The following is a 26,689-nucleotide window of genomic DNA, read 5'->3' as shown; positions in this document are numbered from 1 at the left end:
GTAAAGCTGGAAATTCAATTCCATATTTGCCCTCACTACTAGCCCTTAGTAATCGATGCTGGAAACATTTTCAACACAAATACATCCTAACCCCCTCATGTCTCATATTTTCTGCCACTCAGTCAACCCCAGCTTTTATTTCTCTGCTGTCTCTAAGGCCTTTTCTGCATTGGTTGTATTATGTTACACTGTTTTTAAATGTTTATGGCTTTCCCCCAGTTTCTGAGCTCTGTATATTTTCTGATGTTATTTGCTCCAGAAAAGAAGGCTCATAGCTTTGCCCTTCTTCAGATTCAACTGTGAATGGGGGGGAGGGCAGGGGGAGAGTGAAGGATTCACTCCTATGACTCTTCGCAGTGTATTTCTCAGTCTTATCTTGCCTTTTAAAATCTAACTCAGCACTACAGTTCTGACTCCACCAGCAGTCAGTCTGTGAACATAGATCTTTTCTGCCTAATTTTCCGATCTCTTAAAAAAAGAGATTTTGTTTGTTTGTTTGTTTGATGCAGTCTGTTTCTCCTTCTTCAGTGTGTTTACTAACCTCAGCTTTTCCCTGAAGGTCTTCGCTTGATTCATAGTTTCCATCAACTACAAAACCACTACCACCATTAGTATTCTGCAGATCGAGTGATTTCAGTCCCACCCACACTCTCTGGTGCTGGTCCCCGCCTTGGGGAGATGTGTCAGGGGACAGCTGGAGGGCCCCACCAGCCTGGGCTTCTGTGTTTGACACTCCCACACACTGAGGAACCTGCTGTTCCCACCCACAGTGGGATCCTGTGTGCTTTGCAGAGCATGCACTTGGGACCTCTCCGGAGTCAGTCCTAACCGTGAGATGGGTGATGTTTACTCTGATGCGGGATGGGGCATCAGCTGTTGGAAAAGGTGATGTTTCTTCCAGTCAGGAATGAACACTTTGTTCTCCTGGATTTTCCCTGTGATATGTGTCTATCGCGGCATGTAGATACACAAGAGCATTTACATTTCACTCTTAATTTAAATCTCGGGTGTTAAATGACAAATGCCTTAATATTTATATGTAACATCACTGCTGCTGGGGCTGCTCTTGTCACTATAATAATAATGACAGAGTAGCTTTTACTTCCTGTGAACTGTGTGCTAGGCTCTATGCTAATAAAGCATTTAATTCTTACAACTGTCCTAGGAGGTACGGATCATTAATATTATCATTCTCATTTTACGGAGGAGGACATGAAGAGTCAGAGATGTCAAATAACTTGCCCAAGGTCACACAGCCAGGAAGTAGACACGTTGGCGCTCAAACTCGAGCCTTCTAAACCCAGTCCATGCTAGAAAGCATCTCACCTATCAGGACAGAAATTCAGATTTCTGATCTGTGACTGTGAGCTGTTTTAGAGAAGCTAGAACTTAAAATTCACATTCGTTCTGCCCTTCAAAGTAACAAATCTGAAAGTACATAATACCATGCTGCCTGCCACGTGCAGAATTGGTTTTGGAATTCCTTTGTAAGAACTAGTGTGTGAAACGTAAGAAAAGCAATTTCTTGACTAGGAAAGATGGCGCAGGAATAGGGGACCCTATTTCAACTGGTCCCCGGAATTGAGCTGGATATCTACCAGACCACTCTGAGCACCCACAAAACCAGCCTGAGATGTAAGAAGATCTGGATCTCTACAAACAGAATATCGCAGGCGGTTGGTTTTGAGGTACAAAGCGGGGAGCCGTGATTCCCAGGGCAGATATCAGAGGATAAACGGCGGCGGGACGGAGCCTGGCTGTGGGGATCCTACACCGCCGGTGAGTGACAGCTTCGCACGCTGGGGACCAGGCACAGACTCGCAGACTGGTAGCGGCAGGGGAAAGGACTTTAGGGCAGCCCCCGGGGCGGAAACCCAGAGCAGTGGGGTCGCACCTGCAATCTGGGGTAGCTGGTGGTTTTAGAAGCACAAGGGGCAGAGATGTGCCCCGACCCGGAGGCAGGACTGGGGGCGCTGCGGAGGGGCACACAACCCAGGACGCTGCAGTTTATAGCAGCAGGACAGAAACAGAGACGGTGTGGCCTGGAGAGCTCACTGAAGAACAGACTGCGATCTCTCTGCTCTGAGGCAGAGGGTTGGAAACGGTCTTTTCTGCTCTGACTCGCGGAAGAGACACGGAAAGCCACCAGGGAAAGCTGCCAGAGAACAAAAGCCCCCAAAACTGATTCCCGCTGAGCCCATCCCCCGCCACAGGGGGGCAGGGCAATTCTGCCCAAACAGGGTTGCCTGAGTAACAGCGCGGCAGGCCCCTCCCCCAGAAGACAGGCTGGGAAAATAAGAGGCCAGCAGCCCTAAGGTCCCAAGAAAACAGGTGCATCTTGCTTGGGTTCTGGTCAATAATTTGGACCCTATACATTCCCTCAAACACCCCTCAACAGAATGACTAGGAGGAGGAGCCCCCAAAATAGGAAAGACTCAGAGATTATGATTTATGCAGCAGATTTACAAATAGATGCAGATATAACCAAGATGTCGGAGATGGATTTCAGGCTAGCAATTGTGAAGACAATGGCTAGAATGGAGAAATCAATTAATAGCAGCATAGAGTCTCTAAGGGCAGAAATGAAAGCTGAATTGGCAGAACTTAAAAATGCTATCAATGAGATCCAATCCAATCTAGATAATCTAACAGCTAGGGTAACTGAGGCAGAAGAACGAATAAGCGACCTGGAAACAATATAATAGATAAAAAGGGAAAAGAGGAGGCCAGGGAAAAACAACTCAGAATCCATGAAAGTAGAATCAGAGAAATAAGTGACACACACCATGAAGCATTCCAATGTCAGAATAATTGGAATCCCGGAGGGAATGGAGAGAGAGAGAGGACTAGAAAATGTATTTGAGCAAATTGTAGCTGAGAACTTCCCTAATCTGGGGAATGAAACAAACATTCACGTCCTAGAGGCAGAGAGGACCCCTCCCAAGATCAAGGAGAACCGACCAACGGCCCAGCATGTAATAGTAAAACTTGCAAATCTTAGAACCAAGGAAACCATCTTAAGGGCAGTTAGGGGGAAGACATTCCTTAGGTACAGAGGGAGGAACATCAGAATAACGTCACACCTATCCACAGAGACCTGGCAAGCCAGAAAGGCCTGGCAAGACATATTCAGGCTACTAAACGAGAAGAACATGCAGCCAAGAATACTTTATCCGGCAAGGCTTTCATTTAGAATGGATGGAGAGATGCAGAGCTTCCACGACCAGCAGAAACTGAAAGAATATGTGACCACTAAGCTGGCCCTGCAAGAAATATTAAGGGGGGTTCTATAAAAGGGGAAAGACCCCAAGAGTGATATACAACAGAAATTTAGAGGGACAATCTATAAAAACAACGTCTTCACAGGCAACATGATGACAAGTAATTCATATCTTTCAGTAATCACTCTCAATGTGAATGGCCTAAATGCTCCCATAAAATAGCACAGGGTTGCAGATTGGATAAAAAGACAGGACCCATCCATATGCTGCCTACAAGAGACTCATTTTGAACCTAAAGATACATCCAGACTGAAAGTGAAGGGATGGAGATCCATCTTCCATGCCAGTGGACCTCAAAAGAAGGCTGGGGTAGCAATTCTTATATCAGACAAATTAGATTTTAAACGAAAGTCTGTAATTAGAGACACAGAAGGACACTATATCATTCTTAAAGGGTCTATCCAACAAGAAGATCTAACAGTTGTAAATATCTATGCCCCCAACATGGGAGCAGCCATCTACATAAGCCAACTGTTAACCAAAATAAAGAGTCATATTGATAACAATATGTTAATTGTAGGAGACCTCAATACTCCACTCTCAGCAATGGACAGATCATCTAAGCAGAAAATCAACAAGGAAACAAGAGCTTTGAATGATACACTGGATCTCAGATGGACCTCATAGATATTTACAGAACATTCCACCCTAAAACAACAGAATACTCATTCTTCTCGACCGCACATGGAACTTTCTCCAGAATAGACCACATACTGGGTCACAAATCAGGTCTCAACCAATACCAAAAGACTGAGATTATTCCCTGCATATTCTGAGACCACAATGCTTTAAAACTGGAACTCAATCACAAGAAAAAAATTGGCAGAAATTCAAACACTTGGAAACCAAAGACCACTCTGCTCAAGAATGTTTGGGTCAACGAGGAAATCAAAGAAGAACTTAAACAATTCATGGAAATCAATGAGAACGAAAACACATCAGTCCAAAACCTATGGGATACTGCAAAGGCGGTCCTAAGGGGGAAATACATAGCCATCCAAGCCTCACTCAAAAAAATAGAAAAATCCCGAATTCACCAACTAACTCTACACCTTAAAGAACTAGAGAAAAAGCAACAAACGATGCTTAAGCCACACATTAGAAGAGAAATAATTAAAATTAAAGCAGAGATCAATGAATTAGAAACCAGAAACACAGTAGATCAGATCAGTGAAACTAGAAATTGGTTCTTTGAAAGAATTAATAAGATCGATAAACCACTGGCCAGACTTATCCAAAAGAAAAGAGAAAGGACCCAAAGTAATAAAATTATGAATGAAAGGGGAGAGATCACGACTAACACCAAGGAAATAGAAACAATTATTAGAAATTATTATCAACAACTATATGCCAATAAACTGAGCAATCTGGATGAAATGGAGGCCTTCCTGGAAACCTATAAGCTGCCGAGACTGAAACAGGAAGAAACTGACCACCTGAATAGGCCAATAACCAGTGACGAGATTGAAGCAGTGATCAAAAACCTCCCAAAAAACAAGAGTCCAGGGCCTGATGGATTCCCTGGGGAATTCTACCAAACATTCAAAGAAGAAATGATACCTATTCTACTGAAGCTGTTTCAAAAAATAGAAACAGAAGGAAAACTTCCAAACTCATTCTATGAGGCCAGCATTACCTTAATCCCCAAACCAGGCAAAGACCCCATCAAAAAGGAGAATTTCAGACCGATATCCCTGATGAATATGGATTCCAAAATCCTCAACAAAATCCTAGCTAGTAGGATCCAACAATACATTAAATGGATCATCCACCACGACCAAGTGGGATTTATCCCCGGGAAGCAAGGGTGGTTCAACATTCTCAAATCAATCAATGTGATAGAACACATTAATAAGAGGAGGGAGAAGAACCATAAGGTCCTCTCAATTGATGCAGAAAAAGCATTTGACAAAATACAACATCCTTTCCTGATTAAAACTCTTCAGAGTATAGGGATAGAGGGAACATTCCTCAAGTTCATAAAATCCATCCATGAAAAACCCACAGCGAATATCATCCTCAATGGGGAAAAGCTGAAAGCCTTTCCCTTAAGATCAGGAACATGTCAAGGATGCCCACTCTCACCACTATTGTTCAACATAGTACTAGAAGTCCTAGCAACAGCAATCAGACAACAAAAAGAAATAAAAGTATTCAAACTGGCAAAGAAGAAGTCAAACTCTCTTTTCGCAGACAACATGATACTTTATGTGGAAAACCCAAAAGACTCCACCCCCAAATTACTAGAACTCATACAGCAATTCAGTAATGTGGCAGGATACAAAATCAATGCACAGAAATCAGTTGCTTTCTTATACACAAACAATGCAACTGTAGAAAGAGAAATTAGAGAAACAATTCCATTTACAATAGCACCAAAAACCATCAGATACCTTGGAATAAACCTAACCAAAGAGGTAAAGGACCTATACTCTAGGAACTACAGAACACTCATGAAAGAAATTGAAGAAGACACAAAAAGATGGACAAATATTCCATGCTCATGGATCGGAATAATAAACATTGTTAAGATGTCTATGCTACCCAGAGCAATCTATACCTTCAACGCCATCCCGATCAAAATTCCAATGACATTTTTCAAAGTGCTGGAACAAACAATCCTAAAATTTGTATGGAATCAGAAAAGACCCCGAATCGCCAAGGAAATGTTGAAAAAGAAAAACAAAGCTGGGGGCATCACGTTGCCCGATTTCAAGCTATATTAATAAGCTGTGATCACCAAGACAGCATGGTACTGGCACAAAAACAGACATATAGACCAATGGAACAGAATAGAGAACCCAGATATGGACCCTCAACTCTATGGTCAAATAATCTTTGACAAAGCAGGAAAAAACAGGCAATGGAAAAAAGACAGTCTCTTCAATAAATGGTGCTGGGAAAATTGGACAGCCACATGCAGAAGAATGAAACTTGACCATTCTCTAACACGATTCACAAAGATAAACTCAAAGTGGATGAAAGACCTCAACGTGAGACAGGAATCCGTCAAAATCCTAGAGAACATAGGCAGTAACCTCTTTGACATCGCCCACAGCAACTTCTTTCAAGATACATCTCCAAAAGCTAGTGAAACAAAAGCAAAAATGAACTTTTGGGACTTCATCAAGATAAAAAGCTTCTGCACAGCAAAGGAAACAGTCAATAAAACAAAGAGGCAACCCACAGAATGGGAGAAGATATTTGCAAATGACATTACAGATAAAGGGCTAGTATCCAAGATCTATAAAGAACTTCTCAAACTCAACACCCAAAAAACAAATAAATGTCCGCAATAGCCAAACTGTGGAAAGAGCCGAGATGCCCTTCAAAAGATGAATGGATAAAGAAGACGTGGTCCATATATACAATGGAATATTACTCAGCCATCAGAAAGGATGAATACCCAACTTTTACACCAACATGGATGGGACTGGAGGAGATTATGCTAAGTGAAATAAGTCAAGCAGAGAAAGTCAATTACCATATGGTTTCACTTATTTGTGGAACATAAGGAATATCATGGAGGACATTAGGAGAAGGAAGGGAAAAAGAAGGGGGGGAATCGGAGGGAGAGATGAACCGTGAGAGACTATGGACCCTGAGAAACAAACAGGGTTTTAGAGGGGAGGAGGGGATGGGGAATGGGTGAGCCCGGTATTAAGGAGGGCACGTACTGCACGGAGCACTGGGTGTTATACGAAAACAATGGATCGTGGATCACTGCATCGAAAACTAATGATGTATTGTATGGTGACTAACATGACATAATAAAATTAAAAAAAAAAAGAAAAAGCAATTTCTTTTTGGAGATGAACCTTGCTTTTTACCTCTTTGCATGTTACCCTGCTTGATCACCTACATTATTTATCAGCTTTTACTCTTAATGCCTTTTGACAGTTTCCAAGAAGATAATTCTGTCCTCCAAGGATGGAGATTTGCCACCAATGAGGGCATCCAGAAGCTTCCAGGGGAAGTGGAGACACTTCCTGAGAGGCTCCAGCATGTTCTCAGTGATGTCAGCGTTTTGAAAATAAGAGCTTGGCCTCCCAAGGGTGATTACTCTGAAGGGGGGGCGCTCAGCTATACCTTTGCCCTCTGGTGTGTTTGTTTACAGTTCAACCTGTTACTTCACAGATATACCTAATGTTGATTTGATGTGGAGTGAAGTCTGTTTACATAAATATGCATGTAACAAAAATACTATTGTGTATAGGAAAGCATCAAACATTCCTTGTCCGTCAGTCTCAGCAAGTTTGCTGATGTCAACACTGGAACTGGCTCTGTTTTGGTAAGAGTTCTGTTCTGTTCCTCTTTATCTCTTAAAATTAGGAAATATTGACTTGTGGATTTGGACAGATGGTGAGTAGGCCCCCGTTCCTCTTCAAGAAAAAAGAATCAGTTTTCTGCTTCCCCAGCAAAGGGAGATGAACCCTCTGCTAAATATGTCTCCAGCAACACTTCAAGCATCATTTTTAAAGTGCTTTTTTTTTTCTTACAGCGAAGGTTAAGGTTAGTTTCAAGCCTTATCTTAATTAGCTGCTCACATTGAACTTAATTCTGCTTAAGTAAACAATTGTATTCAAAAATAGCAACGTTGCCATAGCAACCTAGATCAGAATCATTTGATTTTCTTTTCTGCCCCTGATTGTGCCTTACTATCTAGGCCATGGTATGAAACAAATCTGCTGAAACATCCTATGTAAAATGAGATTTAAAAAAAGCATTTAGCTGGGGGGAAAAACATTTTTAAATGATTGCTTTAAGTGTTGCAGGGAAGCTCCTAATTCCCAATGGCTCCTGAAGGAGATTCTGTCTCAGGTTCCCTGGTCTGACAGCCTTCGCTCTTGTCCCCTTTTGGGGCTCCAGGTCCAGAAGTGCCCAAGAGCCGTGCCCGAGAACCTGGACCAGGTCAGGGGATCCAAGTTCTTGTTCCAGCTCCCAGATTCTGGTCCTGAAAATGGGAGAGCTGAACCAGATAATCCCCCAAGGCTTTTCTAGCTGCAAAAGGTCAGGTTCTGATCCTTTAATTTGGTTATTACTTAACAACATGCAAAACGAAGCTGTTTTAAATCAAGCCTCAGGCTAAGCCTTAATCTCCTACCAAAGAAGAGAATTGTTAAGCATTTTTAGGATCGGGGCCTGTGATTCCCAAACTCGTATTACCTGAATCATGGAGGGAGAACGCCCCTGCCTGGCTCATCAAGGCCAGTGTGGTCCTAATTATGGCAAAGGTTAGCCACATGAAGATCATTTTAATGAAGAAAATTAATAAGCAGATTAGCCTTGTCCGTGGTCTAGTCACCATGAAGTGATTCTGGAGACTTGGTCTTTGTCTCAATTCTCTTGTCGGGAAAAAGAGACTTAGTGAGCCGGCTGTTGGCCCTGCCCCTGGATCCGGCTTGGTGCGTGACTTTTTTACTAAATGGAGTAGAGACACAGTATCACTTTTTGGAAGTGATAAACTGACACCGTGAAAGTTGTCTTACTTGAGAAGGTTTGCCATTAAAACAAAAACAAACCTGGAGGTCTTTTGTCCAGCCTCTGGGATAATCAAGTCATGAGATCAAGTGGAGAAAAGTCAAATATACTGTTTTCTCTGTAATTCATTTTGTATGCCATTAAAAAGAAGATAGAAAAGAGACAAAGCCCAGTAGAAAAAGGGTGAAGAAGATGAATTTTTCACAGTATAGGAGACCCAAGACCCGCTGAGCGTCTGGACAGCAGCTCGGCCACTTTGAGTGAGGAGGGAATGTGACCCCCAAGTGAGGAGCCTGGATTGGATACGCCCGCCCAACAGTAGCAGAGTTTGGCAAAGCTGTGGAGAAACAGGGAAACCCAGATCCTGGTGGTGGGAGTGCCATAGCCACTCTGGAGAGTGATTTGGCAGGTTCTGGTGACATTGAAAACGCATGTTCCTTTCAACTCAGCAGTTCTGCGTTTGGATGTAGAGCAAGTACACAGGAAGCAGGTACCGGGGGCTCACTGTGATAGGGAAAAATTAGACACAACCCACATGGCCATCGCAAGAGAATGAAATGGATGAAAAATAATGCAGGATGTTCTTATATTAGAATACTCTCAAGCAGATTCATATATAATATCGACAACGGCGGGAAGGAAAAAATCATAAAGTGTAGTGAAAAAAAGCAAAACTTTGTATATGGAAAATAAAATTAACACATCACACAAAGCAACACGGTATTGCTTAGGGATACATAATATACGTAAGGTATAGAAACGGACCGGAAAGGGCACAGGGCGGGCTCCATAGGTAGAGCATGTGACTCTTGTTCTCGGGGTTGTGACTTCGAGCCCCACGTTGGGTGTAGAGATTACTTAAAAATAAAATCTTTAAAAACAAATAATTTAAAAAAAGACATAAATAAAAATGGCCTAGAAGGAATGAATCTCTATGTGGAAGTGGTCAACTTTAATTAAAATATTTACTTCATTTTTTTGTTGTTTTGATTTTAATGCCAGTGTAGTGAACATACAGTGTTATATTAGTTTCGGGTGTACTATAGAGTGATTCAACACGACCCGGTGTTCATCACAAGTGCACTGCTTCATCCCCATCACCTGTTTCACCCATCACTAAAATGTTTACTTTTTTAAGATTTTTTTTTTTTAGATTTATTTATTTGTCAGAGAGAGAGCATGAGCAGGGGGAGTGGCAGAGGGAGAAGCAGGCTCCCCGCGGAGCAGGGAGCCCCATGCAGGACTGGATCCCAGGACCCTGGGATCATGACCTGAGCCGAAGGCAGACGCTTAACGACTGAGCCACCCAGGCTTCCCAATGCTTCCTTCTTTACTAAGAAAAAAGACTTGAAGCAAATATGACAATATGGTAGTTGTCAATGTGAAGTGGTGTGAACTTGCATATCCTAGTTCTCTGTAATTTTCAGAATATTTTAGTTTCTTAAGAAAATATAAAATGCCAAGGTGCAAGTAAGATAGCTTACCAATCAGACGGCAGAGATGAGCCTTATTAATTGCCCCGGGCACTTAATTTTAGGGCTCTTCACCGATCACACATATTTTTGGCTTTTTCCAGCATTCATTTTTGTTCTCGGCAGTTGCCTTTTAGAGGACCCTAGCTTCTGCCCTTTGCATCTGTTCACCATTAGGAGGAAGGGTGACAGCATATGCCACCTCCCCTCTGGGTGATTCATCAGGATTAGCTCTCAGATGTAAACAAGTACAGACTCAGACTGCAGTTTCAAAAGCACCTGACCAGACCACCCATCCTTTGAAGTGTTAATTTGGATTAAATATCTTGAGATCCACACCCTGCCCCCGCCCCTTTGTGAGTCTGCGGGTTTTGTCCTTTAAAGGAACAGTTGCAAATTCTAAAATGTACAAGCTGCAGATGCTATCAGGCAAAAGGAGGCGTAAGCCTATTGATTTTTTTGGTCATTAATTTTATGTTATTAAAGAGACAGAGAATAAGGTACCTTAGAACTCCAATGCCGGTGTTATTGTACTGAGCTGGAAAGTCACGTGAGACCAGAAAGCGGAATCAGAGTGAGTTACCGATGGGGTATAGTGAATTGAGGCCCTTTACTTGCAGGGCAGAAACCAAACAGTTCTTGGACAGCCAAGGGGTAGGAGAAAAGACTGCTGTGAAAACAAAGGGGAAGGAAAGGGAGATTGTCTTGGAGGACAGTAGAATAGAAAGTTTAGGGGAAAAAAGTGTGTAGACACCTTATTATTTAACCCACAGACTGGGATGATCTCTGGCATCAAAACTCAGCCCCCCGGGACATAAGATGTATGGCAGGAACTTATATGTGATGGCTGTATCATGATACGTGTATACATGTAATGAATCGTGTGCCCCAGGGCCCTTTTGAGAGTGAACGAGTGTGCTATTAATAATTAATTGAGACAACAGGCATCAACGGGGGTTGTCCTGAGCAAACCTCCCAGGCGCCTTACTGTTCACCCTAGTAATCATGCACCTTTACATCTTTATTTGAAAATGAAATTCATCAAGTGAAACAGACCATCAAAAAGTTGTCAATGTAGGGGCGCCTGGGTGGCTCAGTTGGTTAAGCGACTGCCTTCGGCTCAGGTCATGATCCTGGAGTCCCGGGATCGAGTCCCATGTCGGGCTCCCTGCTCGGCGGGGAGTCTGCTTCTCCCTCTGACCCTCTTCCTTCTCGTGCTCTCTATCTCTCATTCTCTCTCTCAAATAAATAAATAAAAATCTTTAAAAAAAAAAAAGTTGTCAATGTATCTGTCTTGTGCTAGCACTGCTTTAGGCCCTGGGGTACAGCAGGTATCCAGGGAAACAAATGCCATAAGCTGGGGAAGACAGACAATAAATCATACATTATTAGATGCTACTATGTTTATATAGAAATACAAGGCAGAGAAGGGATAGAGGGACAGTCAGGACCTAGAGGAGTGAGGGAAAGGTCATTTTAAATAATGTGCTCAGGGAAGGCACACATGGGGAGGATCTGTGGCTTCAAGGCTGCACAGAGCCGAAAGAAATCAAAGACTTAATAAAAGAAGAGAATTATCAGGATTTAAGGAAAGAAGGAATTGTGGCTCATACAGAATGATTGGTCACCAATACTCTCTGCCTCCCCCTACAGAAGAATTTTTCACCCTCATCCTCTTAAAATCAGGCTTGGCCATATGAATTGACATTGGCCAGTGATTTGTGAACAGACGTGACAGGGCTTTCCCAGTCACTGCCTGCTCCCCTGGGCTCTTTTCCCTCTGCCACCGTCACTAAGCAATGTTGAGGTGGTAGCTGCCCCGTTGGTCTGGGTTCCCGGGTAAAGGGCAAGCATGACACAGATCTACCGGTATGAGACGGGGCTGTAAGTAGTGAGAAATGATCCTTTGTTGTTTAAGCCCCTGAGAATTGGCACTTGCTTGTTAGGTAACATAACCCAGCCCATCCTGACTGATACAGGAGCCCTCACTGAGAAGATGACATCTGAACCGAGACCTGAGGACATGAGAGAACCAACCATGCAGAAATGTGGAGAAAACGTGTTCCACACAGAGGAACAGCAGCTGCAGAGGTTCTGAAAAGGGAGCCAGATTTCTCAAGGCAATGATGCAGAGGTGTTGCTCCACTCAGATTTTCACGCAGCGTGTGGGGCTGGAGGTATAGGACTTAATCTTGTTCACCTAGTGATGCTGTTCCCTCCTCTTTTCCTCTGCAGGTTATGGAGTGGAGTGGCAAGGGTGAGAGGAACAGAAGAGGGTAGGAAGGAGCAAAAGATCTGGGCAGGGAGATGCGGCCTGCAGAGTGGGGCTCCAGATCCTTGGGCAGTAGCCCTTAATATATTAAAAACAATAGTGTCACCCATGTAGAGAGCCTGTGGGGCCTCGGAAGTCTGACTGCTCTCATAAAGGAGAGGCGTCAGTGCATCCAAATTGTGTTAATCTGTGACCACTGATGACCAGGATATGCCCCCTCCCCACTCACCTTGTTCTTCTCACACCCACGACTTGGAGCCACACAGAACCCAAGGAGCCTCCAACAGATGAACCAAAGCAGTGGGGCCACACATAGGAGTGTGCCATGCACCCCCCTGAGAAAGGGGGCAGCCGTTCCCTTTGAGTAACATAAAAGGAGACTGTATGAGCCACAGTTCCTTCTTTTCTTAAATCCTGATAAGTCTCTTCTTTTATTAAGTCTTTGATGTCTTTCGGCTCTGTGCAGCCTTGAAACCACAGATCCTCCCAATTAGCAGTTGCGAGTAAAACAAAGTCTGAACAAATAAGGTGGAGTGGGCGGCTATTGAGGCTGATGCATGAGGGAGACAGAATTCTAAATATCAAATCCATTTAGGAAAAACGTGTTAAAGTTGAAAACTAAAATGTTTCACAGAGATAAAATCCTGCTGCGTACTTATCAACCACAGACGTAGCCATGGAAGATTCTCTAGAAGAAACCCCCATTAAACATCTGGGTTTCTACCGGCTAATGGCGCCTCACAGAATGCAACCATTAATCTCAAATCCTCCATGCTAATTGATTGCCTGGCATTACTGAACAAACTATCATCTATAACTCCAAAAGATGTAAAAATACTTTTAGGTTTGTAAGAGTCCCAAACATCTGTATGTTAGCCGTTTTCTCTCCGGTTGAAGGAAAATTTAACAAACGGATGCTCTGGTAGATAGGTGACCTTGAAACAATGCATGCAAAAGCATGGCCATACCCAGCACCATCCTCCCTTTCTTCTTGTCAATTCCTAAAGAAATTCTATTCATGTTGGAAGCAAATTGCGATAAAAAGGGAAATTCCAGGGGCGCCTGGGTGGCTCAGTCGTTAAGCGTCTGCCTTCGGCTCAGATCATGATCCCAGGGTCCTGGGATCCCCGCGTCGGGCTCCCTGCTCGGTGGGGAGCCTGCTTCTCCCTCTCCCACTCCCCCCTGCTTGTGTTCCCTCCCTCGCTGTGTCTCTCTCTGTCAAATAAATAAATAAAATCTTAAAAAAAAAAAGGGAAATTCCATTCAATTTAGATAATGCCAAAATCATTGGGACTGGGGCCCTTGCTGAGAAAAATAAAATGGTCTCAAGGTCTGAAAAGGGAGGAATGCATGGTACAAATGGGTACCAGCAAGAAAGGCGCTGTGCAGGGATCAACCGCAAAGGTGCCTGGGAGCAAGGCAAAGCAATATATTACAACACAGTGGGATTCAGCATTCATTTCCTACTCTTTCCAGAATCCATCCTTTGAGCCACTGTTCCTCTCAAGGGGTAAGAGGCATTATTGGCATTTTGGGGAGGATGATTCTGTGTTGGATGGGATTGATCTGTGCCTTATAGGATTTTTACATCCTTGACCCTACTCACTAAATACAAGTAGCATTTTCCAATCACTGACACACAAACATCCCCAGACTCTCCCTAGAGTAGACGTTACTGTCCCAAGTTGAGAGACCTACAGATCTGGGCTATGTAAATATAAGAATAAGGTGCAGTTTGAACTTAGCTGTGAGGATGCAGGAACTGAGTTATCCAAGATCGCCATGCTGTCCATATGTAGGCGCATCAGGAAAAGAAAAGCAATTAACTCTATTTGCTGGCAAAGAAATCCCAGATATCCGAAAGGCTGCCAACAGCCACATGATTAGAGAGATAGCTTTGTTGTTGGTAGTAAAGCAAGTTTTAAAAGGAAGTCAACGACTGAGGACGGTGTTCAAAAGAACTGATGTAGTAAATAACTCAACCCATGTTGTCATTGTTCTTCTGGAAAGGGGAAGGAGGGTTTCTTTGAAAATGAGTTGCAATCTGCTTGATATTTACATGAAAAACGGAGGAGACAAGCCCAGTTTTTAGGCCATGGGGTTCAAATCAGTTATTGACCAGTTCCTTAACAAGTACATGCTGTGCTACTGGGAGGGTTCTGGGTCAATGGCTGCCTCAGGTAGCAGTTTGAGGAACTCCCCAGCTTTCTCAGTGTCACTGCTGAGGGTCTTCCTTCTCTTCCACTCTCCCCATTGACCCTTCTCAGCCCCTGTCTTCCTGCCTTAGGTCCCCAGGACCAGATCATTTTTGGGGAAGAAGGTGGGAAGGGACAGCTCATCCTGCCATTGTGGGACCCCTTGCCCGCTCCCCTCTCCCCTTGGCTCTGTAATAGCCACTACCATTTGTTAGATAAGGACTGTTTGCCAAGCCCTGGGCTAAGGCTTTTGTTTGTTTGTTTGTTTGTGTTAATATTAAAGTAGGCTACCAAATGAAGTTTTAACAATTATTCCTCCAAAGGTTTGTTTTCATTATTTTTCTTGAGAGAATCCCAAACTCATAGAAAACTTGCAAGTACAATACAAAGAACTTTTTTTTCCCCCACGAATTATTTGAGAGTAAGTTGCCGGCCTGATGCCCACCACCCCTGATTTTCCTATGAACAAGGACATTCTCTTCCATAACCCAGTGAAACTCTCAAAATCAGGAAGTTTAGCGGGGTACATTATTACCATCTAATCCTCAGCTCCCATTCAGTCGATCCTGGGAATGTTCTTTATAGTAAAAAGATCCAGGTGAAAATCATGTGCTGTGTTTAGTTGTCATGTCTTTCTGGTGCCCTTCAGTGTGGAACAGCCTTGCTCACTCTTCTGTGGATTCTCATGACCTTGGCACGTCTGAAGAGTATAGGCCAGTCCTTTTGCTGAATGTCCCTCAATTTGGTTTTGTCTGCCACTTCCTCCTAATTGGGTTCAGGTCCTGCTTTGGCAGGACTATCAGAGAAGTGGCTCAGGGTCTTCCTGTTGCATCTGGTCACGTGGCAACAGGATTTCGATTGGTCCCTCACTTAGGTCACTCGATTGAGGTGATATGTGCCAGTTATTCTTTTTCCATTTGTGACTAATAAGTATTTTAGGGGGAAGTACTCTGAGACTGCAACTATCCTGTTCCTCGGCAAACTTTCAATTATTTTATGGATTCATGGTTTTCTGTTTTAATAAATGGTCTGTCATCTGTTACTATCATTTTATTTTGATGCTCAAGTTGTTCCAGATGTGGCCAGGTGATCCCTTTTGAGCTGGCCTCTACTCCCCCTTGACAAGCCCGCATCAGTATTTGACCATTCTAGAACAATAAAATACCAGTCTCATGGTGTACTTTCCTGTAACCACCCTGGAATCAGCCATTCTTCAAGGTGGCTAAGTGCTTTGTTGTTGGGCTTCTTATATGGTGGGCCAGTGAATGCCTGTCCATGTGTGGGCCTACGTGTGTCTCATACCACATGTGTCCATATCCTTGGATGCTTTGGCTTATCTACTTCTCTGTTCCTTGTCTTACCGCGGAAGTCCTCAAACATTTACTGAAACTCTTGTAGATGAGAAAGCCAAAGCTCAGCAAGGTAGTATGCTGTCTAGCTGGGAGCGAAACTAGAGGCAAAACCCCAAATCCCTTCTCCTTTTCTAAAACCATCCACTGTATCACACAATTTTCTTCATCATTAGCAGTGCAAATATTTTTATGATAGCTACTAATTGAGTTAGTGGGGGTGAGAGGCGTGTATGTGGAACTCAAGCTAGTAATTTAGTAAAGCTTCTATCAGAGCAGAAAAAGAAAATATAATATTTTGATTTAAAGTATAAAGTTATAAAGAATAAAACTGGTTGGTGCATAAGGAATTCTGCAAGTTATATGTGTGGGATCTTTCCTAGAACACATTGAGAGGAAAGTCCTTTGTTACAGAAGAGTTGAGAGATTCCCGTGTTAAGAATTAGGGTTCCCAGGGAGGTATAGAAAGTGAGATCAGGGACTAGGGTTTGGCTCCAATTCTGGCTTCGTATTGTCTATTATTAAGTCACTTAGTTTATTTGTTACTCTTTTAAAAACATAAAGGTGGTAATTTTAATTGAGAGACAAAGAGTCTATAGGATTACTGTAGGGAATAGAGAAAGACAATATCTGAACTGTGTAAATGCCCAGCACTGTCTACATGAGGGGTCTTAACTGCATTTGTATTATTAGTTTCGGGGGTAGAATCTAGTGATTCATCACTTGCATTTAACACCCAGTGCTCTCCTTACATCACGTGCCCTCCTTAATGCCCATCACCCAGTTACCTCATCTCCCCACCCACCTCCCCTCCGGCAACCCTCAGTTTGTTCCCTATAGTTAAGAGTCTCCAATATATGCTTTGTAAATTAATGCTTAAATAATAAGATCTAGTATCAGGCATCTAATAACTGTGGTAATTTAGTCTCCTTGGGTCACCATAACAAAATACCATAGACTGGGTGGCCTAAACAACAGAAATTTATTTTCTCAGAGTTCTAGAGACCGGAAGTCTGAGATCACAGTGCCGGTATGGCTGGGTTCTGGGAAGGGCTTCCTGGCTTCGAGAAGGCCACCTTCTCATTGTGCCCTCTCATGGTACTCCCTCAGTCCCTGCACGTGGACAGAGAGAGAAAGAGAGATCTCGTCCTCTTTTTATAAAGCCACCACTCCTATCAGATTTGGCTTCCACCCTTACAATTTCATTTAACCCTAATAACCTCCTAAAAGCCCCATCTCCAAATACAGTCACATTAGGGATTAGGGCTTCAACATATGAATTTTGGAGGGCCACACCTCAGTCCATAGCATAGTGATAGGCATAAATGATATTTAAAAACATCTTCTGCAAAGTCATAGGTACTGCTGCTAATAGGTTTGTTGCCTACATTTATTATGGAAGGAAATGCTTAATTTCTGGTAGAGGTTAGTGAAAATAAAGATACAATTTTTTCCCCATTCAAATTCACAGCTACCCTGAACCTCTATGCAAAGACCATAGATGAAGAACTCCTGAAACATGCAAATAAGATGTTCTTGTTTTGAGCAAACAAGTGGCAATAACCCCAGGATGGTTGGGAATCAATTCTGGAATCAGCTAATCCTGCCCATTACCAGTCACCCGAAAGCAGTAGGTGTGGTGAATTGAAGAGACATCATCTGCTTTTGGCTTTTTTGAATATGTGTTCGAGTATTGGAATGTGTTCTCTCTTGCAGACACCAGTCACCTAAATACTGAACAAAATGATTCCTGGACCTCTGAGAACTTCTGGCTTGACCCTGGTGTGAAGGGCCAGACGGAGACCAAGGCAGAGGATGATGGGCTTCGGAAATCCCTGGATAGATTCTATGAAATGTTTGGCCATCCCCAGCCAGCCGCTAGAAATCCACTCTCCACATCGGTCTGCCAGTGCCTGTCTCAGAAAATCAACGAACTGAAGGGCCAGGAGAACCAAAAGTACGCCCTTCGCAGTTTTCAGATGGCCCAGGTCATCTTCAACCGGGACGGCTGCTCCGTCTTACAGAGGCATTCCAAGGACACCCACTTCTACCCACAGGGAGAAGGAGGTGTGTCTCTGGATGATGAAAAGCCCACCCCGGGACTTTCAAAAGACATCATTCGTTTCCTTTTGCAGCAGAATGTGATGAAAGACCTCTAAGTAGCCCCCGGTGGTAGGAACAGGCAGTGTGGAGGATGGCCCTGTGGCTCACACTGTCAGGGCCCCACCCACATCCCTTCGGGCCTCTCTGGCCAGCCCTGTGGGTCCAGCCCCCTGTGAGCTGATACCTGAGCCAGGTCAGCCCACATGGAGAGCCAGCAGTGTTTGTGGGCCTGATAGCCCCTGTGTCCACACTACCTCCCACCCCACCCCACCCTACCACTCCCTTTGACTTAAGGCCAGCAACTGACTGGTTGGGAAATCCAAAAGCACAGCTTCCTTGTCCCAAGGAAGGAAAGACATGTTCTGAGGCATAATTACCTCTCCAGAACTCCCCTCTGGCTCAGGCCAAGACTGAACCTTCCCACGAAATCACACCTTGCTCAGCTTCTTCTGTCTCCCTGTCCTCCTTCTCCCCGTTCACCTACTGGTGTCTCCTGGGAGCCTTTCCTTAATAAAGCTCTTGTACCTGAATCCTTGACTCAAAGTCTGCTTCTGGGAGAACCCAACCTAAGAGAACAGGCTTTTTCATTAGATGAGTCTTTTGAAGGATTTAAAGCTCTGTGCCGAATCAAGTATAAGAATCCTACCAAGTAGTAAAACTGTGACCATGTGGTTGAGAATGTATTTCCCAAAATAATATAAAGATTTAAATACAGTTTAAGATGCATCACATATTAATCATACCCTTGCCTCTCCAAAGCCAGAATTCCCTGTTTTATAATACTAACAGGGCGTGGAAGGAACATTTGGACCCTCCAAAATAAGAGCTAAGATTCGCAAATTAAAAAAAAAAAAAAAAAAGAAAGAAAGAAAGGTTCTTTGTCTCCACCAGATTGCCAGTGTGAAAGGTGTGAAGAAAACAAATGTGCACCACCTACCAAAGTCTGTGTAAGCTCCATCAGGCCACGCCAGGCTGATGAGGTACGGCCTTGGCCGTCTGTGGAGGAAGAGAAAAAGGAATCCTTTGCCCAAGTGGATTCCTCCCTGTCATTGTTGCCTTCTGCCTGCCTGGTACCAGCACCCTCTGCACCCTCGGAACAGTTGGCCCCTCACCCCTGTCCTGTCCTTGCTTCGTGGTTTTAAATAGCTGGCCCGGGCTTGCGCCGGCAGGTGCTCTACTCCACGGCCGTGTCCTGAACCCCCGTTCGAGACTCAGGGGGTAGAATGACATCACCTGGCACCAAGCTCTCTGAAACTGTCACTGGAGGCCTCCTGCTAATCCCTGCCTTGACAGCCCTTCCCATACATGACATTGATGGAAGGAAGTCCATTTTTCTTTTGGGGGAAACCGAGAAGCTGGCAACCCTGTGCAGTTAGAGTCTGAGAAACTGGAGGTGAAATTTGATTGGCCTAATACTCCAGAAGCTTGCCAGAAAGCAGATTTTGCAAACAGATCGGCTTCCAAGTGTCCATGAAGAATGAGGGAGCCCTCTCAGGCAGGTCTCTTAGGAACGCTCGGCTGGAGAGAGGAGACTTCTAAAGGTCACCAATTCCATACTGAGGCTTCCAGTTCTGAGACAATCAGAGGTAAGAAACAGTGTTTCACACTGAAGTGCAGAAACACCACTGGAAGGAGACCCAAATGGTAGGAAACAGGAAAGGAGTAGGTCTTTCAGAGATACTTGAGGAAACAAGACTCCAGGTTTTTCTCTGACAAGCAATCATGTGACTCTCTCCCCAGGGGCTTCTCCTATTCAACTGGCCCCCAAATAATCGGGAAACCGGTGGGACTCATCATGGAACATGTGCAGGTTGAATTTTAAGGTCCGGTAGTTCTATTGTTTTTTAGTGTGGAGCCAGTTAATGGATGACTCTGAAGAATGCTGTGGTTTTTAGTATTATTCAGTCACTGAAAGAAATATTGGAGATTAGTTTCCATGGCCACTAACAGGAGGAGACTGGATTATTTTCTACTGTTCGTAAAGAACAGAAGATGGAAGCTACTTCTGTTTGGCAGAGAGATTCTAGTATCAGTGATTTTGTAACCTTTTTTATTCTGGGTGCTGAGGGTGCTCAGCAAGAGGCAGACTCTGAGACCAAAGAATTTAGAAGTCTAAAAGCCAGAATCACCTTAGGGTTAAAAAAAAAAAGAAGAAGAAGAAGAAAAAAAAGAAAAAAAAGTGTGCCGTGTGTTTGCTTATATCTGAGTAAGTGCTTGTGACAGATCAGTACAATTTGATTCCCTGCAATCTCGCTCTCTAATTTGATTTTCATGAGGTTCAGATGGCATTTTCCATTTATCTCTGTTTACCTTTAATAAAGACTAAGAGATAAGGATATTAAGGCTCTGGCCTTTGGCATTATTGTCCGTTTCTGCCCTACAGATCACTTCACCAACGTCTTATCATCCCGTGAACATTCTGACTGGCCTGTGATATCCTCTGTGGCCTTTTCCAGCAGTCTCCATGAGGGTGGATTTGCTTGCAGGAACATCACAACTCTGAAGAAGAGAAATTGTTACCAGTGTTTTACGTTTGTATGGCGGCTACTCACTTCATTAGTCATTGCTTTGCATGACCTATGTGAGTACATGCCACAGATCTTAGTACTAGCCATTAGCACAAAACAATACGGAGATACTTTTAAAATTTTTCATTGAATTACACCTATCACACAGAAAAGTTTTTCTAAGTGAACCTCTTGCTGATTTTCACAAACTGAACCCATCTGTGCACCCAGCATCCAGCTTAAGTGACAGAGATCACCAGCCAACCTAGGTGGCTCCCTTCTGAGTGAGGATTTTCATCTGGAGATGAGATGGGTTTGCTCAGACCCTTTGTTTCTCAAGCTGCTGACAGTATACTGTAGGCACCACATGGAAAAACAATGTTTATTTTCATTGTTATCTCTTCGGTGTAATATGTTAGAAAAATATATAACTACTGCATCCAATCTGTGCTTTTACAGATAGCATGTAGGATAAGCCTAATATAAATATTTAAAATTTAAAAGTGAACCGAATTAGGGGGTCTGGGTGTCTCAGTCGGTTAAGCATCTGACTCCTGATTTCAGCTCAGGTCTTGATCTCAGGGCGGTAATATCGAGCCCTGTGTTGGGCTCTGTGTTCAGCAGAGTCTGCTTGAGATTCTCTATCCCTCTCCCTCTTCCCCTACCTGCCCCCTTGCACGCTCTCTAAATAAATAATCTTTTTTTTAAAAAGTGAATTGAATTAGCGAAAAAGTTAACAGTGCAGACAACATATAGATATGTCAAAAATTACACAGGCTGGTATACCAGAAAATGACTGAAATCTGGAAGACAATGGGATAGATAATCTATCTGACCTGATAGTTCCACCATCTCTCTCCTGGAACACTGCAAGAAACTTCTATCAGGTCAAGCCACATCTTCCTTTGCCTGTCTTTGCCCTGCAGCCATGTCGCAAATCCTTTTAAAAAGCAAAACACAGTCAGCAAATTAAAGAGAAGGGACTAGCCTTGTCAAATATGAAAACATTTTTAACTCTACAGTAACTCAAGCAGCGACAAAAGTAGACAAATCCAAGAAAAAGAGTTCGGCCTATAGATATAAATGCACATGTAAATTGAGAATTTGATGAAGGTAGCATTTCAAATTTGTAAGGAGAAGGTGGAATTTTTAGCAGATGGTTTTAGAGTAACTGGCTCCCCAACGGGGGGAGAAGAGTATTCTTCACCTCACTCTTGATATCAAAATGAATTTTAGATGGATTAAAAATAAAAAGTAAAAAGATAAAATCATAAAAAAACTAGAATAAAAAGTGAACAATGTAGATACATTCATGTGTGCTAGTCGTGCCAGCCGGCCTGGTGTCTCCCAGGTCTCCATGCAATGGCAGATGGTGATCTAGGGCATCCCCCTGTATCTGCCCAATGATATCCATGTAGGCATCGCATGCAGGGATCCAGTGGGAGCTTAAGCAAAACCAGAACAAAGTAGACCAAAACAGCATTGCAAGGGCTCAGAAAACGGTCACTGAAACTATAGACTACAAAAGTAAACCTTAAGAAAAAAATCCAAAGCCCAAACAGGGTGGCTGCCTACTAAAATAGAAGATTTATATAAGATTAAGAGTCTCCTAACATAATTTGCAAAATGCCCAGGATACAGTAAAAAAAAAAAAATCACTTGTCATACCAAGAACCAGGAAAATCACAATGTGAGTGAGAAAAGATAGTCAACTGACACCAATAGTGAGATGAATCAGATGTTGGAACTATCTGGCAGAAATTTTAAAGCAGTTACCATAAAATGGTTTCAGCAAGTAATTATGAAATCCCTTGAAACATATGAAGAAATATAAAACCTCATCAAAGAAATGGAAGTTACAAAAAAGAACCAAGTGTAAATTATAGAACTGAAAAGCAGAGCTACCAAAATTAAAAAAGAAAAAAAAACCCTCATTGGATGGGTTCAGTGGTAGAGTGGAGATGACAGAAGATGGAATCGCTTAATTGAGAACAGTTCAATCAAATGTACTCGATCTGACAAACAAGAGAACAGGGAGTGGGGGAAGAAAAGGAATCTGTGGCACAGTAACAAAAGATATTGACATTGATATCATCAGAATCCCAGGAGACAAGAAAGATTGTGGGGCTTAACAAATATTCAAAGAAATAATGGCTGAAAACTTCCATTTGGTGAAAAAACCTACAGACTCAAGAGCTAATATGAATCTGAACTAGGATAAATCTAAAGAAATCCTCATCAAAACACAGCATAATTAAACTTCTGGAAACTAAAGAAAAAATCTTAAGAGCAACCAGAGAGAAATGATGCATGTCTTAGTTATAGGCAAACACCAATTCGAAAGACAGCAGATTTCTCTTTTGAAATCATGGAGGCCAGAAGAAAGTGGCACAACATTTTTCAAGGGTAGAAAGAAAGAAAGAAAGAAAGAAACAAACAAACAAACAAACAAACTTGCAACTGTGTCTTCCCCAAGCTCATCCTGTAGTTCTAATGTCCCACGGGACATTCTACTCAGATGTGTTCTTGTCACCATAAACAAAATGTATAAAAAGTCAAGTGCACCCTCTTTCCCACAGGCTAATAATACTCCCATTTGATATATGTAATCCATCAATGGCATTAACATTTGCTAAGTCACTCAGGCTTGAAAATATTTGGATTCATCATGACTTCTGCTTCTAAACATTCCACTATAGCATGCCAGTGGTCCTTAAGAGCTGAGATCTGGGAGGCCCTGCCTGGGTATGAATCTTGACTCTATCATTTATTGGCATATGCCCCTGGGCATGTTATTTGCTCTTACTGTGCCTCAGTTTCCTCATCTGTAAAAGAGAAGTAACCATCGTACCTAGTTCAGGATGGTCAAATGAGTTCATATTTGTATGGTGTTTAGAACAGCACCTGGCAGTTAGTGTTGGTTTTTTTGGAGGTTTTTTTCTGGGGAGGGAAGGTTGCTTAAAAATTGAAATTCTTACATCTGCTTCTTCTTTCTCTTCCTCCTGCCATTACCTGCTCTGAGCTTTTATCTCCTCAAGGCCCTCCTTAAGGTTCCTGCTTCCAGCCATTCCCACACACTGTTGCTACCATGTTGGTCATCCTAAATCTAGTCAGTACTAGATCCCATTCTACCATTTCCCTCACCTGCCAGAAACTTCCCAAGCTCCTTAACACCAACAGGGTGAAGCACAAACCCAGACCCATGCTCTTCTAATCTGTGTTCTTCCCTCTTCTGTCCTCAAACCTTATGCCTGAGCTCCATGGCCTCCAAAACATCCCATCCCTTCTCTACCCAACCTCTCATTTATGCTCTAATCTTACAAAGGAGAACCTTCCTGTAGCTATGAACATGTGTACATCTTCTTTCCCCAAAGAGATGGAAAGTTCCTAAAGGCTAGGGAGCTTATCTTAGGCCAGGCACAGACCAGTCCTGGGTAAAAACTGATTATGACATGAGCTCGTTCTGTGGGGTCCCATCTTCTGTTCAGCCTCCCGGTAGAGGGAGTTTGACAACTCTTTCTCTTTTCTGCAACTGAAACCATATAATTGCAAACCAGGAGTAAGGGATGGGGGAAAGTAGGAGGTGGCTTTGGCTCTCCTGGGAAACATCATGGCAGAAGGAAGAGTCCGACTGGGGCCGGCAGAGGCACAATGCTGCCATTAACAAGCGGGATGTCTAGTGAGGCTCATCTAACTCCTCCAGGCCTCATTTCCATCTGCAGAATGAGGACATCAGCAAAGCTCCAAGTCCCTCTCAGGCTCAAACATTCTGTAACAAATCTCCATGAGGGTGGATTCAGGAAATTGATTTTCAGATTGATTGAGCAGTGTGGCGTTACCGCATGGAGAATTAAACTACTGTTCAGAGCAATTCATTTCCTGAGTTTAGCCTACCGGCCAGTGTTCATTAAGCACCATTTACTCTGCGGTACCCTCTGTTGAGTCCTGTGGAGACACAGAAGTGGTATCTCACAGGAAACCTTGGCCTCAAGGAGTTTATTATAGAATCAGAATTTATTATATAATAAAAGCTCACCAAGCTCATGACACAGCAAATTACTTTGTTTGTTTACCCACGACTTCTGTAAAATAAAGTTTTACCTGAACCCTAATCCCTGTGTGAACTATGTATTATTCTGTGTGTCATTTCTATAGTAGTTTATGTGAAACACACACCTATTATAAATATGCTATATATGTCGATTTAAACCTATGAAATGTACTGAAAATGTACCTATTTAAAATATTTCCCTTGACAGACTAGATTTCTTTTTAACTTTTTAGTAAACCAAATGATGGAGATTTTCAACCTTTCACAAATGTAGAGAGCACTGTGCTCTGTGCATCACCTAGCTTCAACAGCCACCAGCCTTCTGCCATTCTTTTTCATTAATCCCCCCTGCCCCCAGCCTTTCTGTGTGTGTGCTAAAGCGTTGCTTCTTCAGCTGTCAACAGTGAAGGGCATTTCTGTCTAATGTCCATTCCGTCCTGGCCCACTCCAGCACACAGCTCGTGCTCACAGCACATGCAACTCACCGTGCAAGTTCAACAACACCCAGACTGGGCTCTTCCCTGGCCAATGAGACACTAATCCCTGCTTGGGTGCCACGACAATGCAAAGTGTCATAACAGTTTCTAAACCCTTACTCTTAATATCAGCACTTATCACAGACCAACAGCACACAATTTGTAAACAGGCATTGATCCACAGGCCATACTTTGAGGAGTATGATGCTAGAGTGTTTTTTTTTTTTAATGTTAAAAAAAGAGTATTAGAGTATTCTGAATTTTATTATATATTACTTTTACCAGTAACATTTATACTTTAATATATGTTTTTATGTTTCTAATTAGTATCCTTTCATTACATCTTTTTGTTGTTGTTCTTTAAATTTTTTATTGTTATGTTAATCACCATACATTACAACATTAGTTTTTCATGTACTGTTCCATGATTCATTGTTTATGCATAACACCCAGTGCTCCATGCAGAACGGGCCCTCTTTAATACCCATCACCAGGCTAACCCATCCCCCCATCCCCCTCCCCTCTAGAACCCTCAGTTTGTTTTTCAGAGTCCATCATCTCTCATGGTTCATCTCCCCCTCTGACTTACCCCCCTTCATTCTTCCCCTCCTGCCATCTTCCCCTTCTTTCTTTTTTTTTCTTAACACATATTGCATTATTTGTTTCAGAGGTACAGATCTGTGATTCAACAGTCTTACACAATTCACAGCGCTTACCATGATGCTAGCGTATTTTATTTTATTATTTTTAAAAATATTTTATTTATTTATTTGTCAGAGAAAGAGCGCAAGCACAAGCAGGGGGAGAGGCAGAGGCAGAGGGAGAAGCAGGCTCCCTGCTGAGCAAGGAGCAGGATCTGGGACTCCATCCAGGACCCTGGGATCATGACCTGAGCCAAAGGCAGACGCTTAACTGACTGAGCCACCCAGGGGTCCCAATGCTAGAGTATTTTAAAACAAATCCACGACATTATTTTATTTCACTTGTGAACGGAGCATCTATCGCTAATGGATAAGGACTCAACAGAACAAAACAAAACAAAGCACCACCTGACCATGAATACCTGAAGATAATCATCCATAATTCCTTAATGTTATCTGATACTCAGTCCATGTTCAGTTTTTCCCAATTTTCTCAAAAATGCCTTCTTAGAGTTGTTTTATTTGAATCAGGATTTAAACAAGGATCTACCATTGCATTTGTATCTCTTAAACCTCTTTCAATCTGCACTAGCTGCTCCCCTGTAAAAACTGGAATTTCTCTCCAAATAAATTGGTTTATCATTAAACTGCAAAAGTTTTCCTGACTCATCATGTTTCCAGTGGGTTTTTCCAGCATCTGTTATAGTGTGAACATGGGAAGCGCTTCAAAGTGAGTGATCTCTACTCTCCCCCTAAAAATCCATGATCTCTGCATGTTATGACCACATTTCCCACTCCCCAGACTTGTTATTGTGGCTACACAATTATTTAGATTACTGCATACATAAAAGTGCCAGTCAC

The 26,689-nt window shown here is 42.8% G+C and overlaps 1 protein-coding gene across 4 annotated transcripts in view; it reads left to right on the top strand.

Moving 5' to 3' along the window:
* Positions 1-26,483, top strand: part of SHLD1 (shieldin complex subunit 1) — a 94,365-nt gene extending 67,882 nt beyond the window's left edge. For 2 of the 4 annotated variants that reach the window (XM_028112937.2, XM_088026708.1), the window contains exon 3: positions 17,767-26,483. In XM_028112937.2, the coding sequence (XP_027968738.1) occupies positions 17,767-18,209 (443 nt within the window). In that variant the 3' untranslated portion in view covers positions 18,210-26,483. Of the gene's footprint in view, positions 1-17,596; positions 17,685-17,766 lie in introns of those variants that run through there. The other 2 variants (XR_015768986.1, XM_028112938.2) reach the window with 2 other exon arrangements.
* Positions 26,484-26,689: the final 206 nt, after the last annotated feature.

The sequence above is a fragment of the Eumetopias jubatus genome, unplaced genomic scaffold (genome assembly GCF_037043125.1).
Source record: "Eumetopias jubatus isolate StellerSeaLion01/CBP00866 unplaced genomic scaffold, mEumJub1_p1.0 scaffold_9, whole genome shotgun sequence".
Taxonomy (NCBI): Eukaryota; Metazoa; Chordata; class Mammalia; order Carnivora; family Otariidae; genus Eumetopias; species Eumetopias jubatus.
This window is presented reverse-complemented; position numbering and strand designations above follow the sequence as displayed.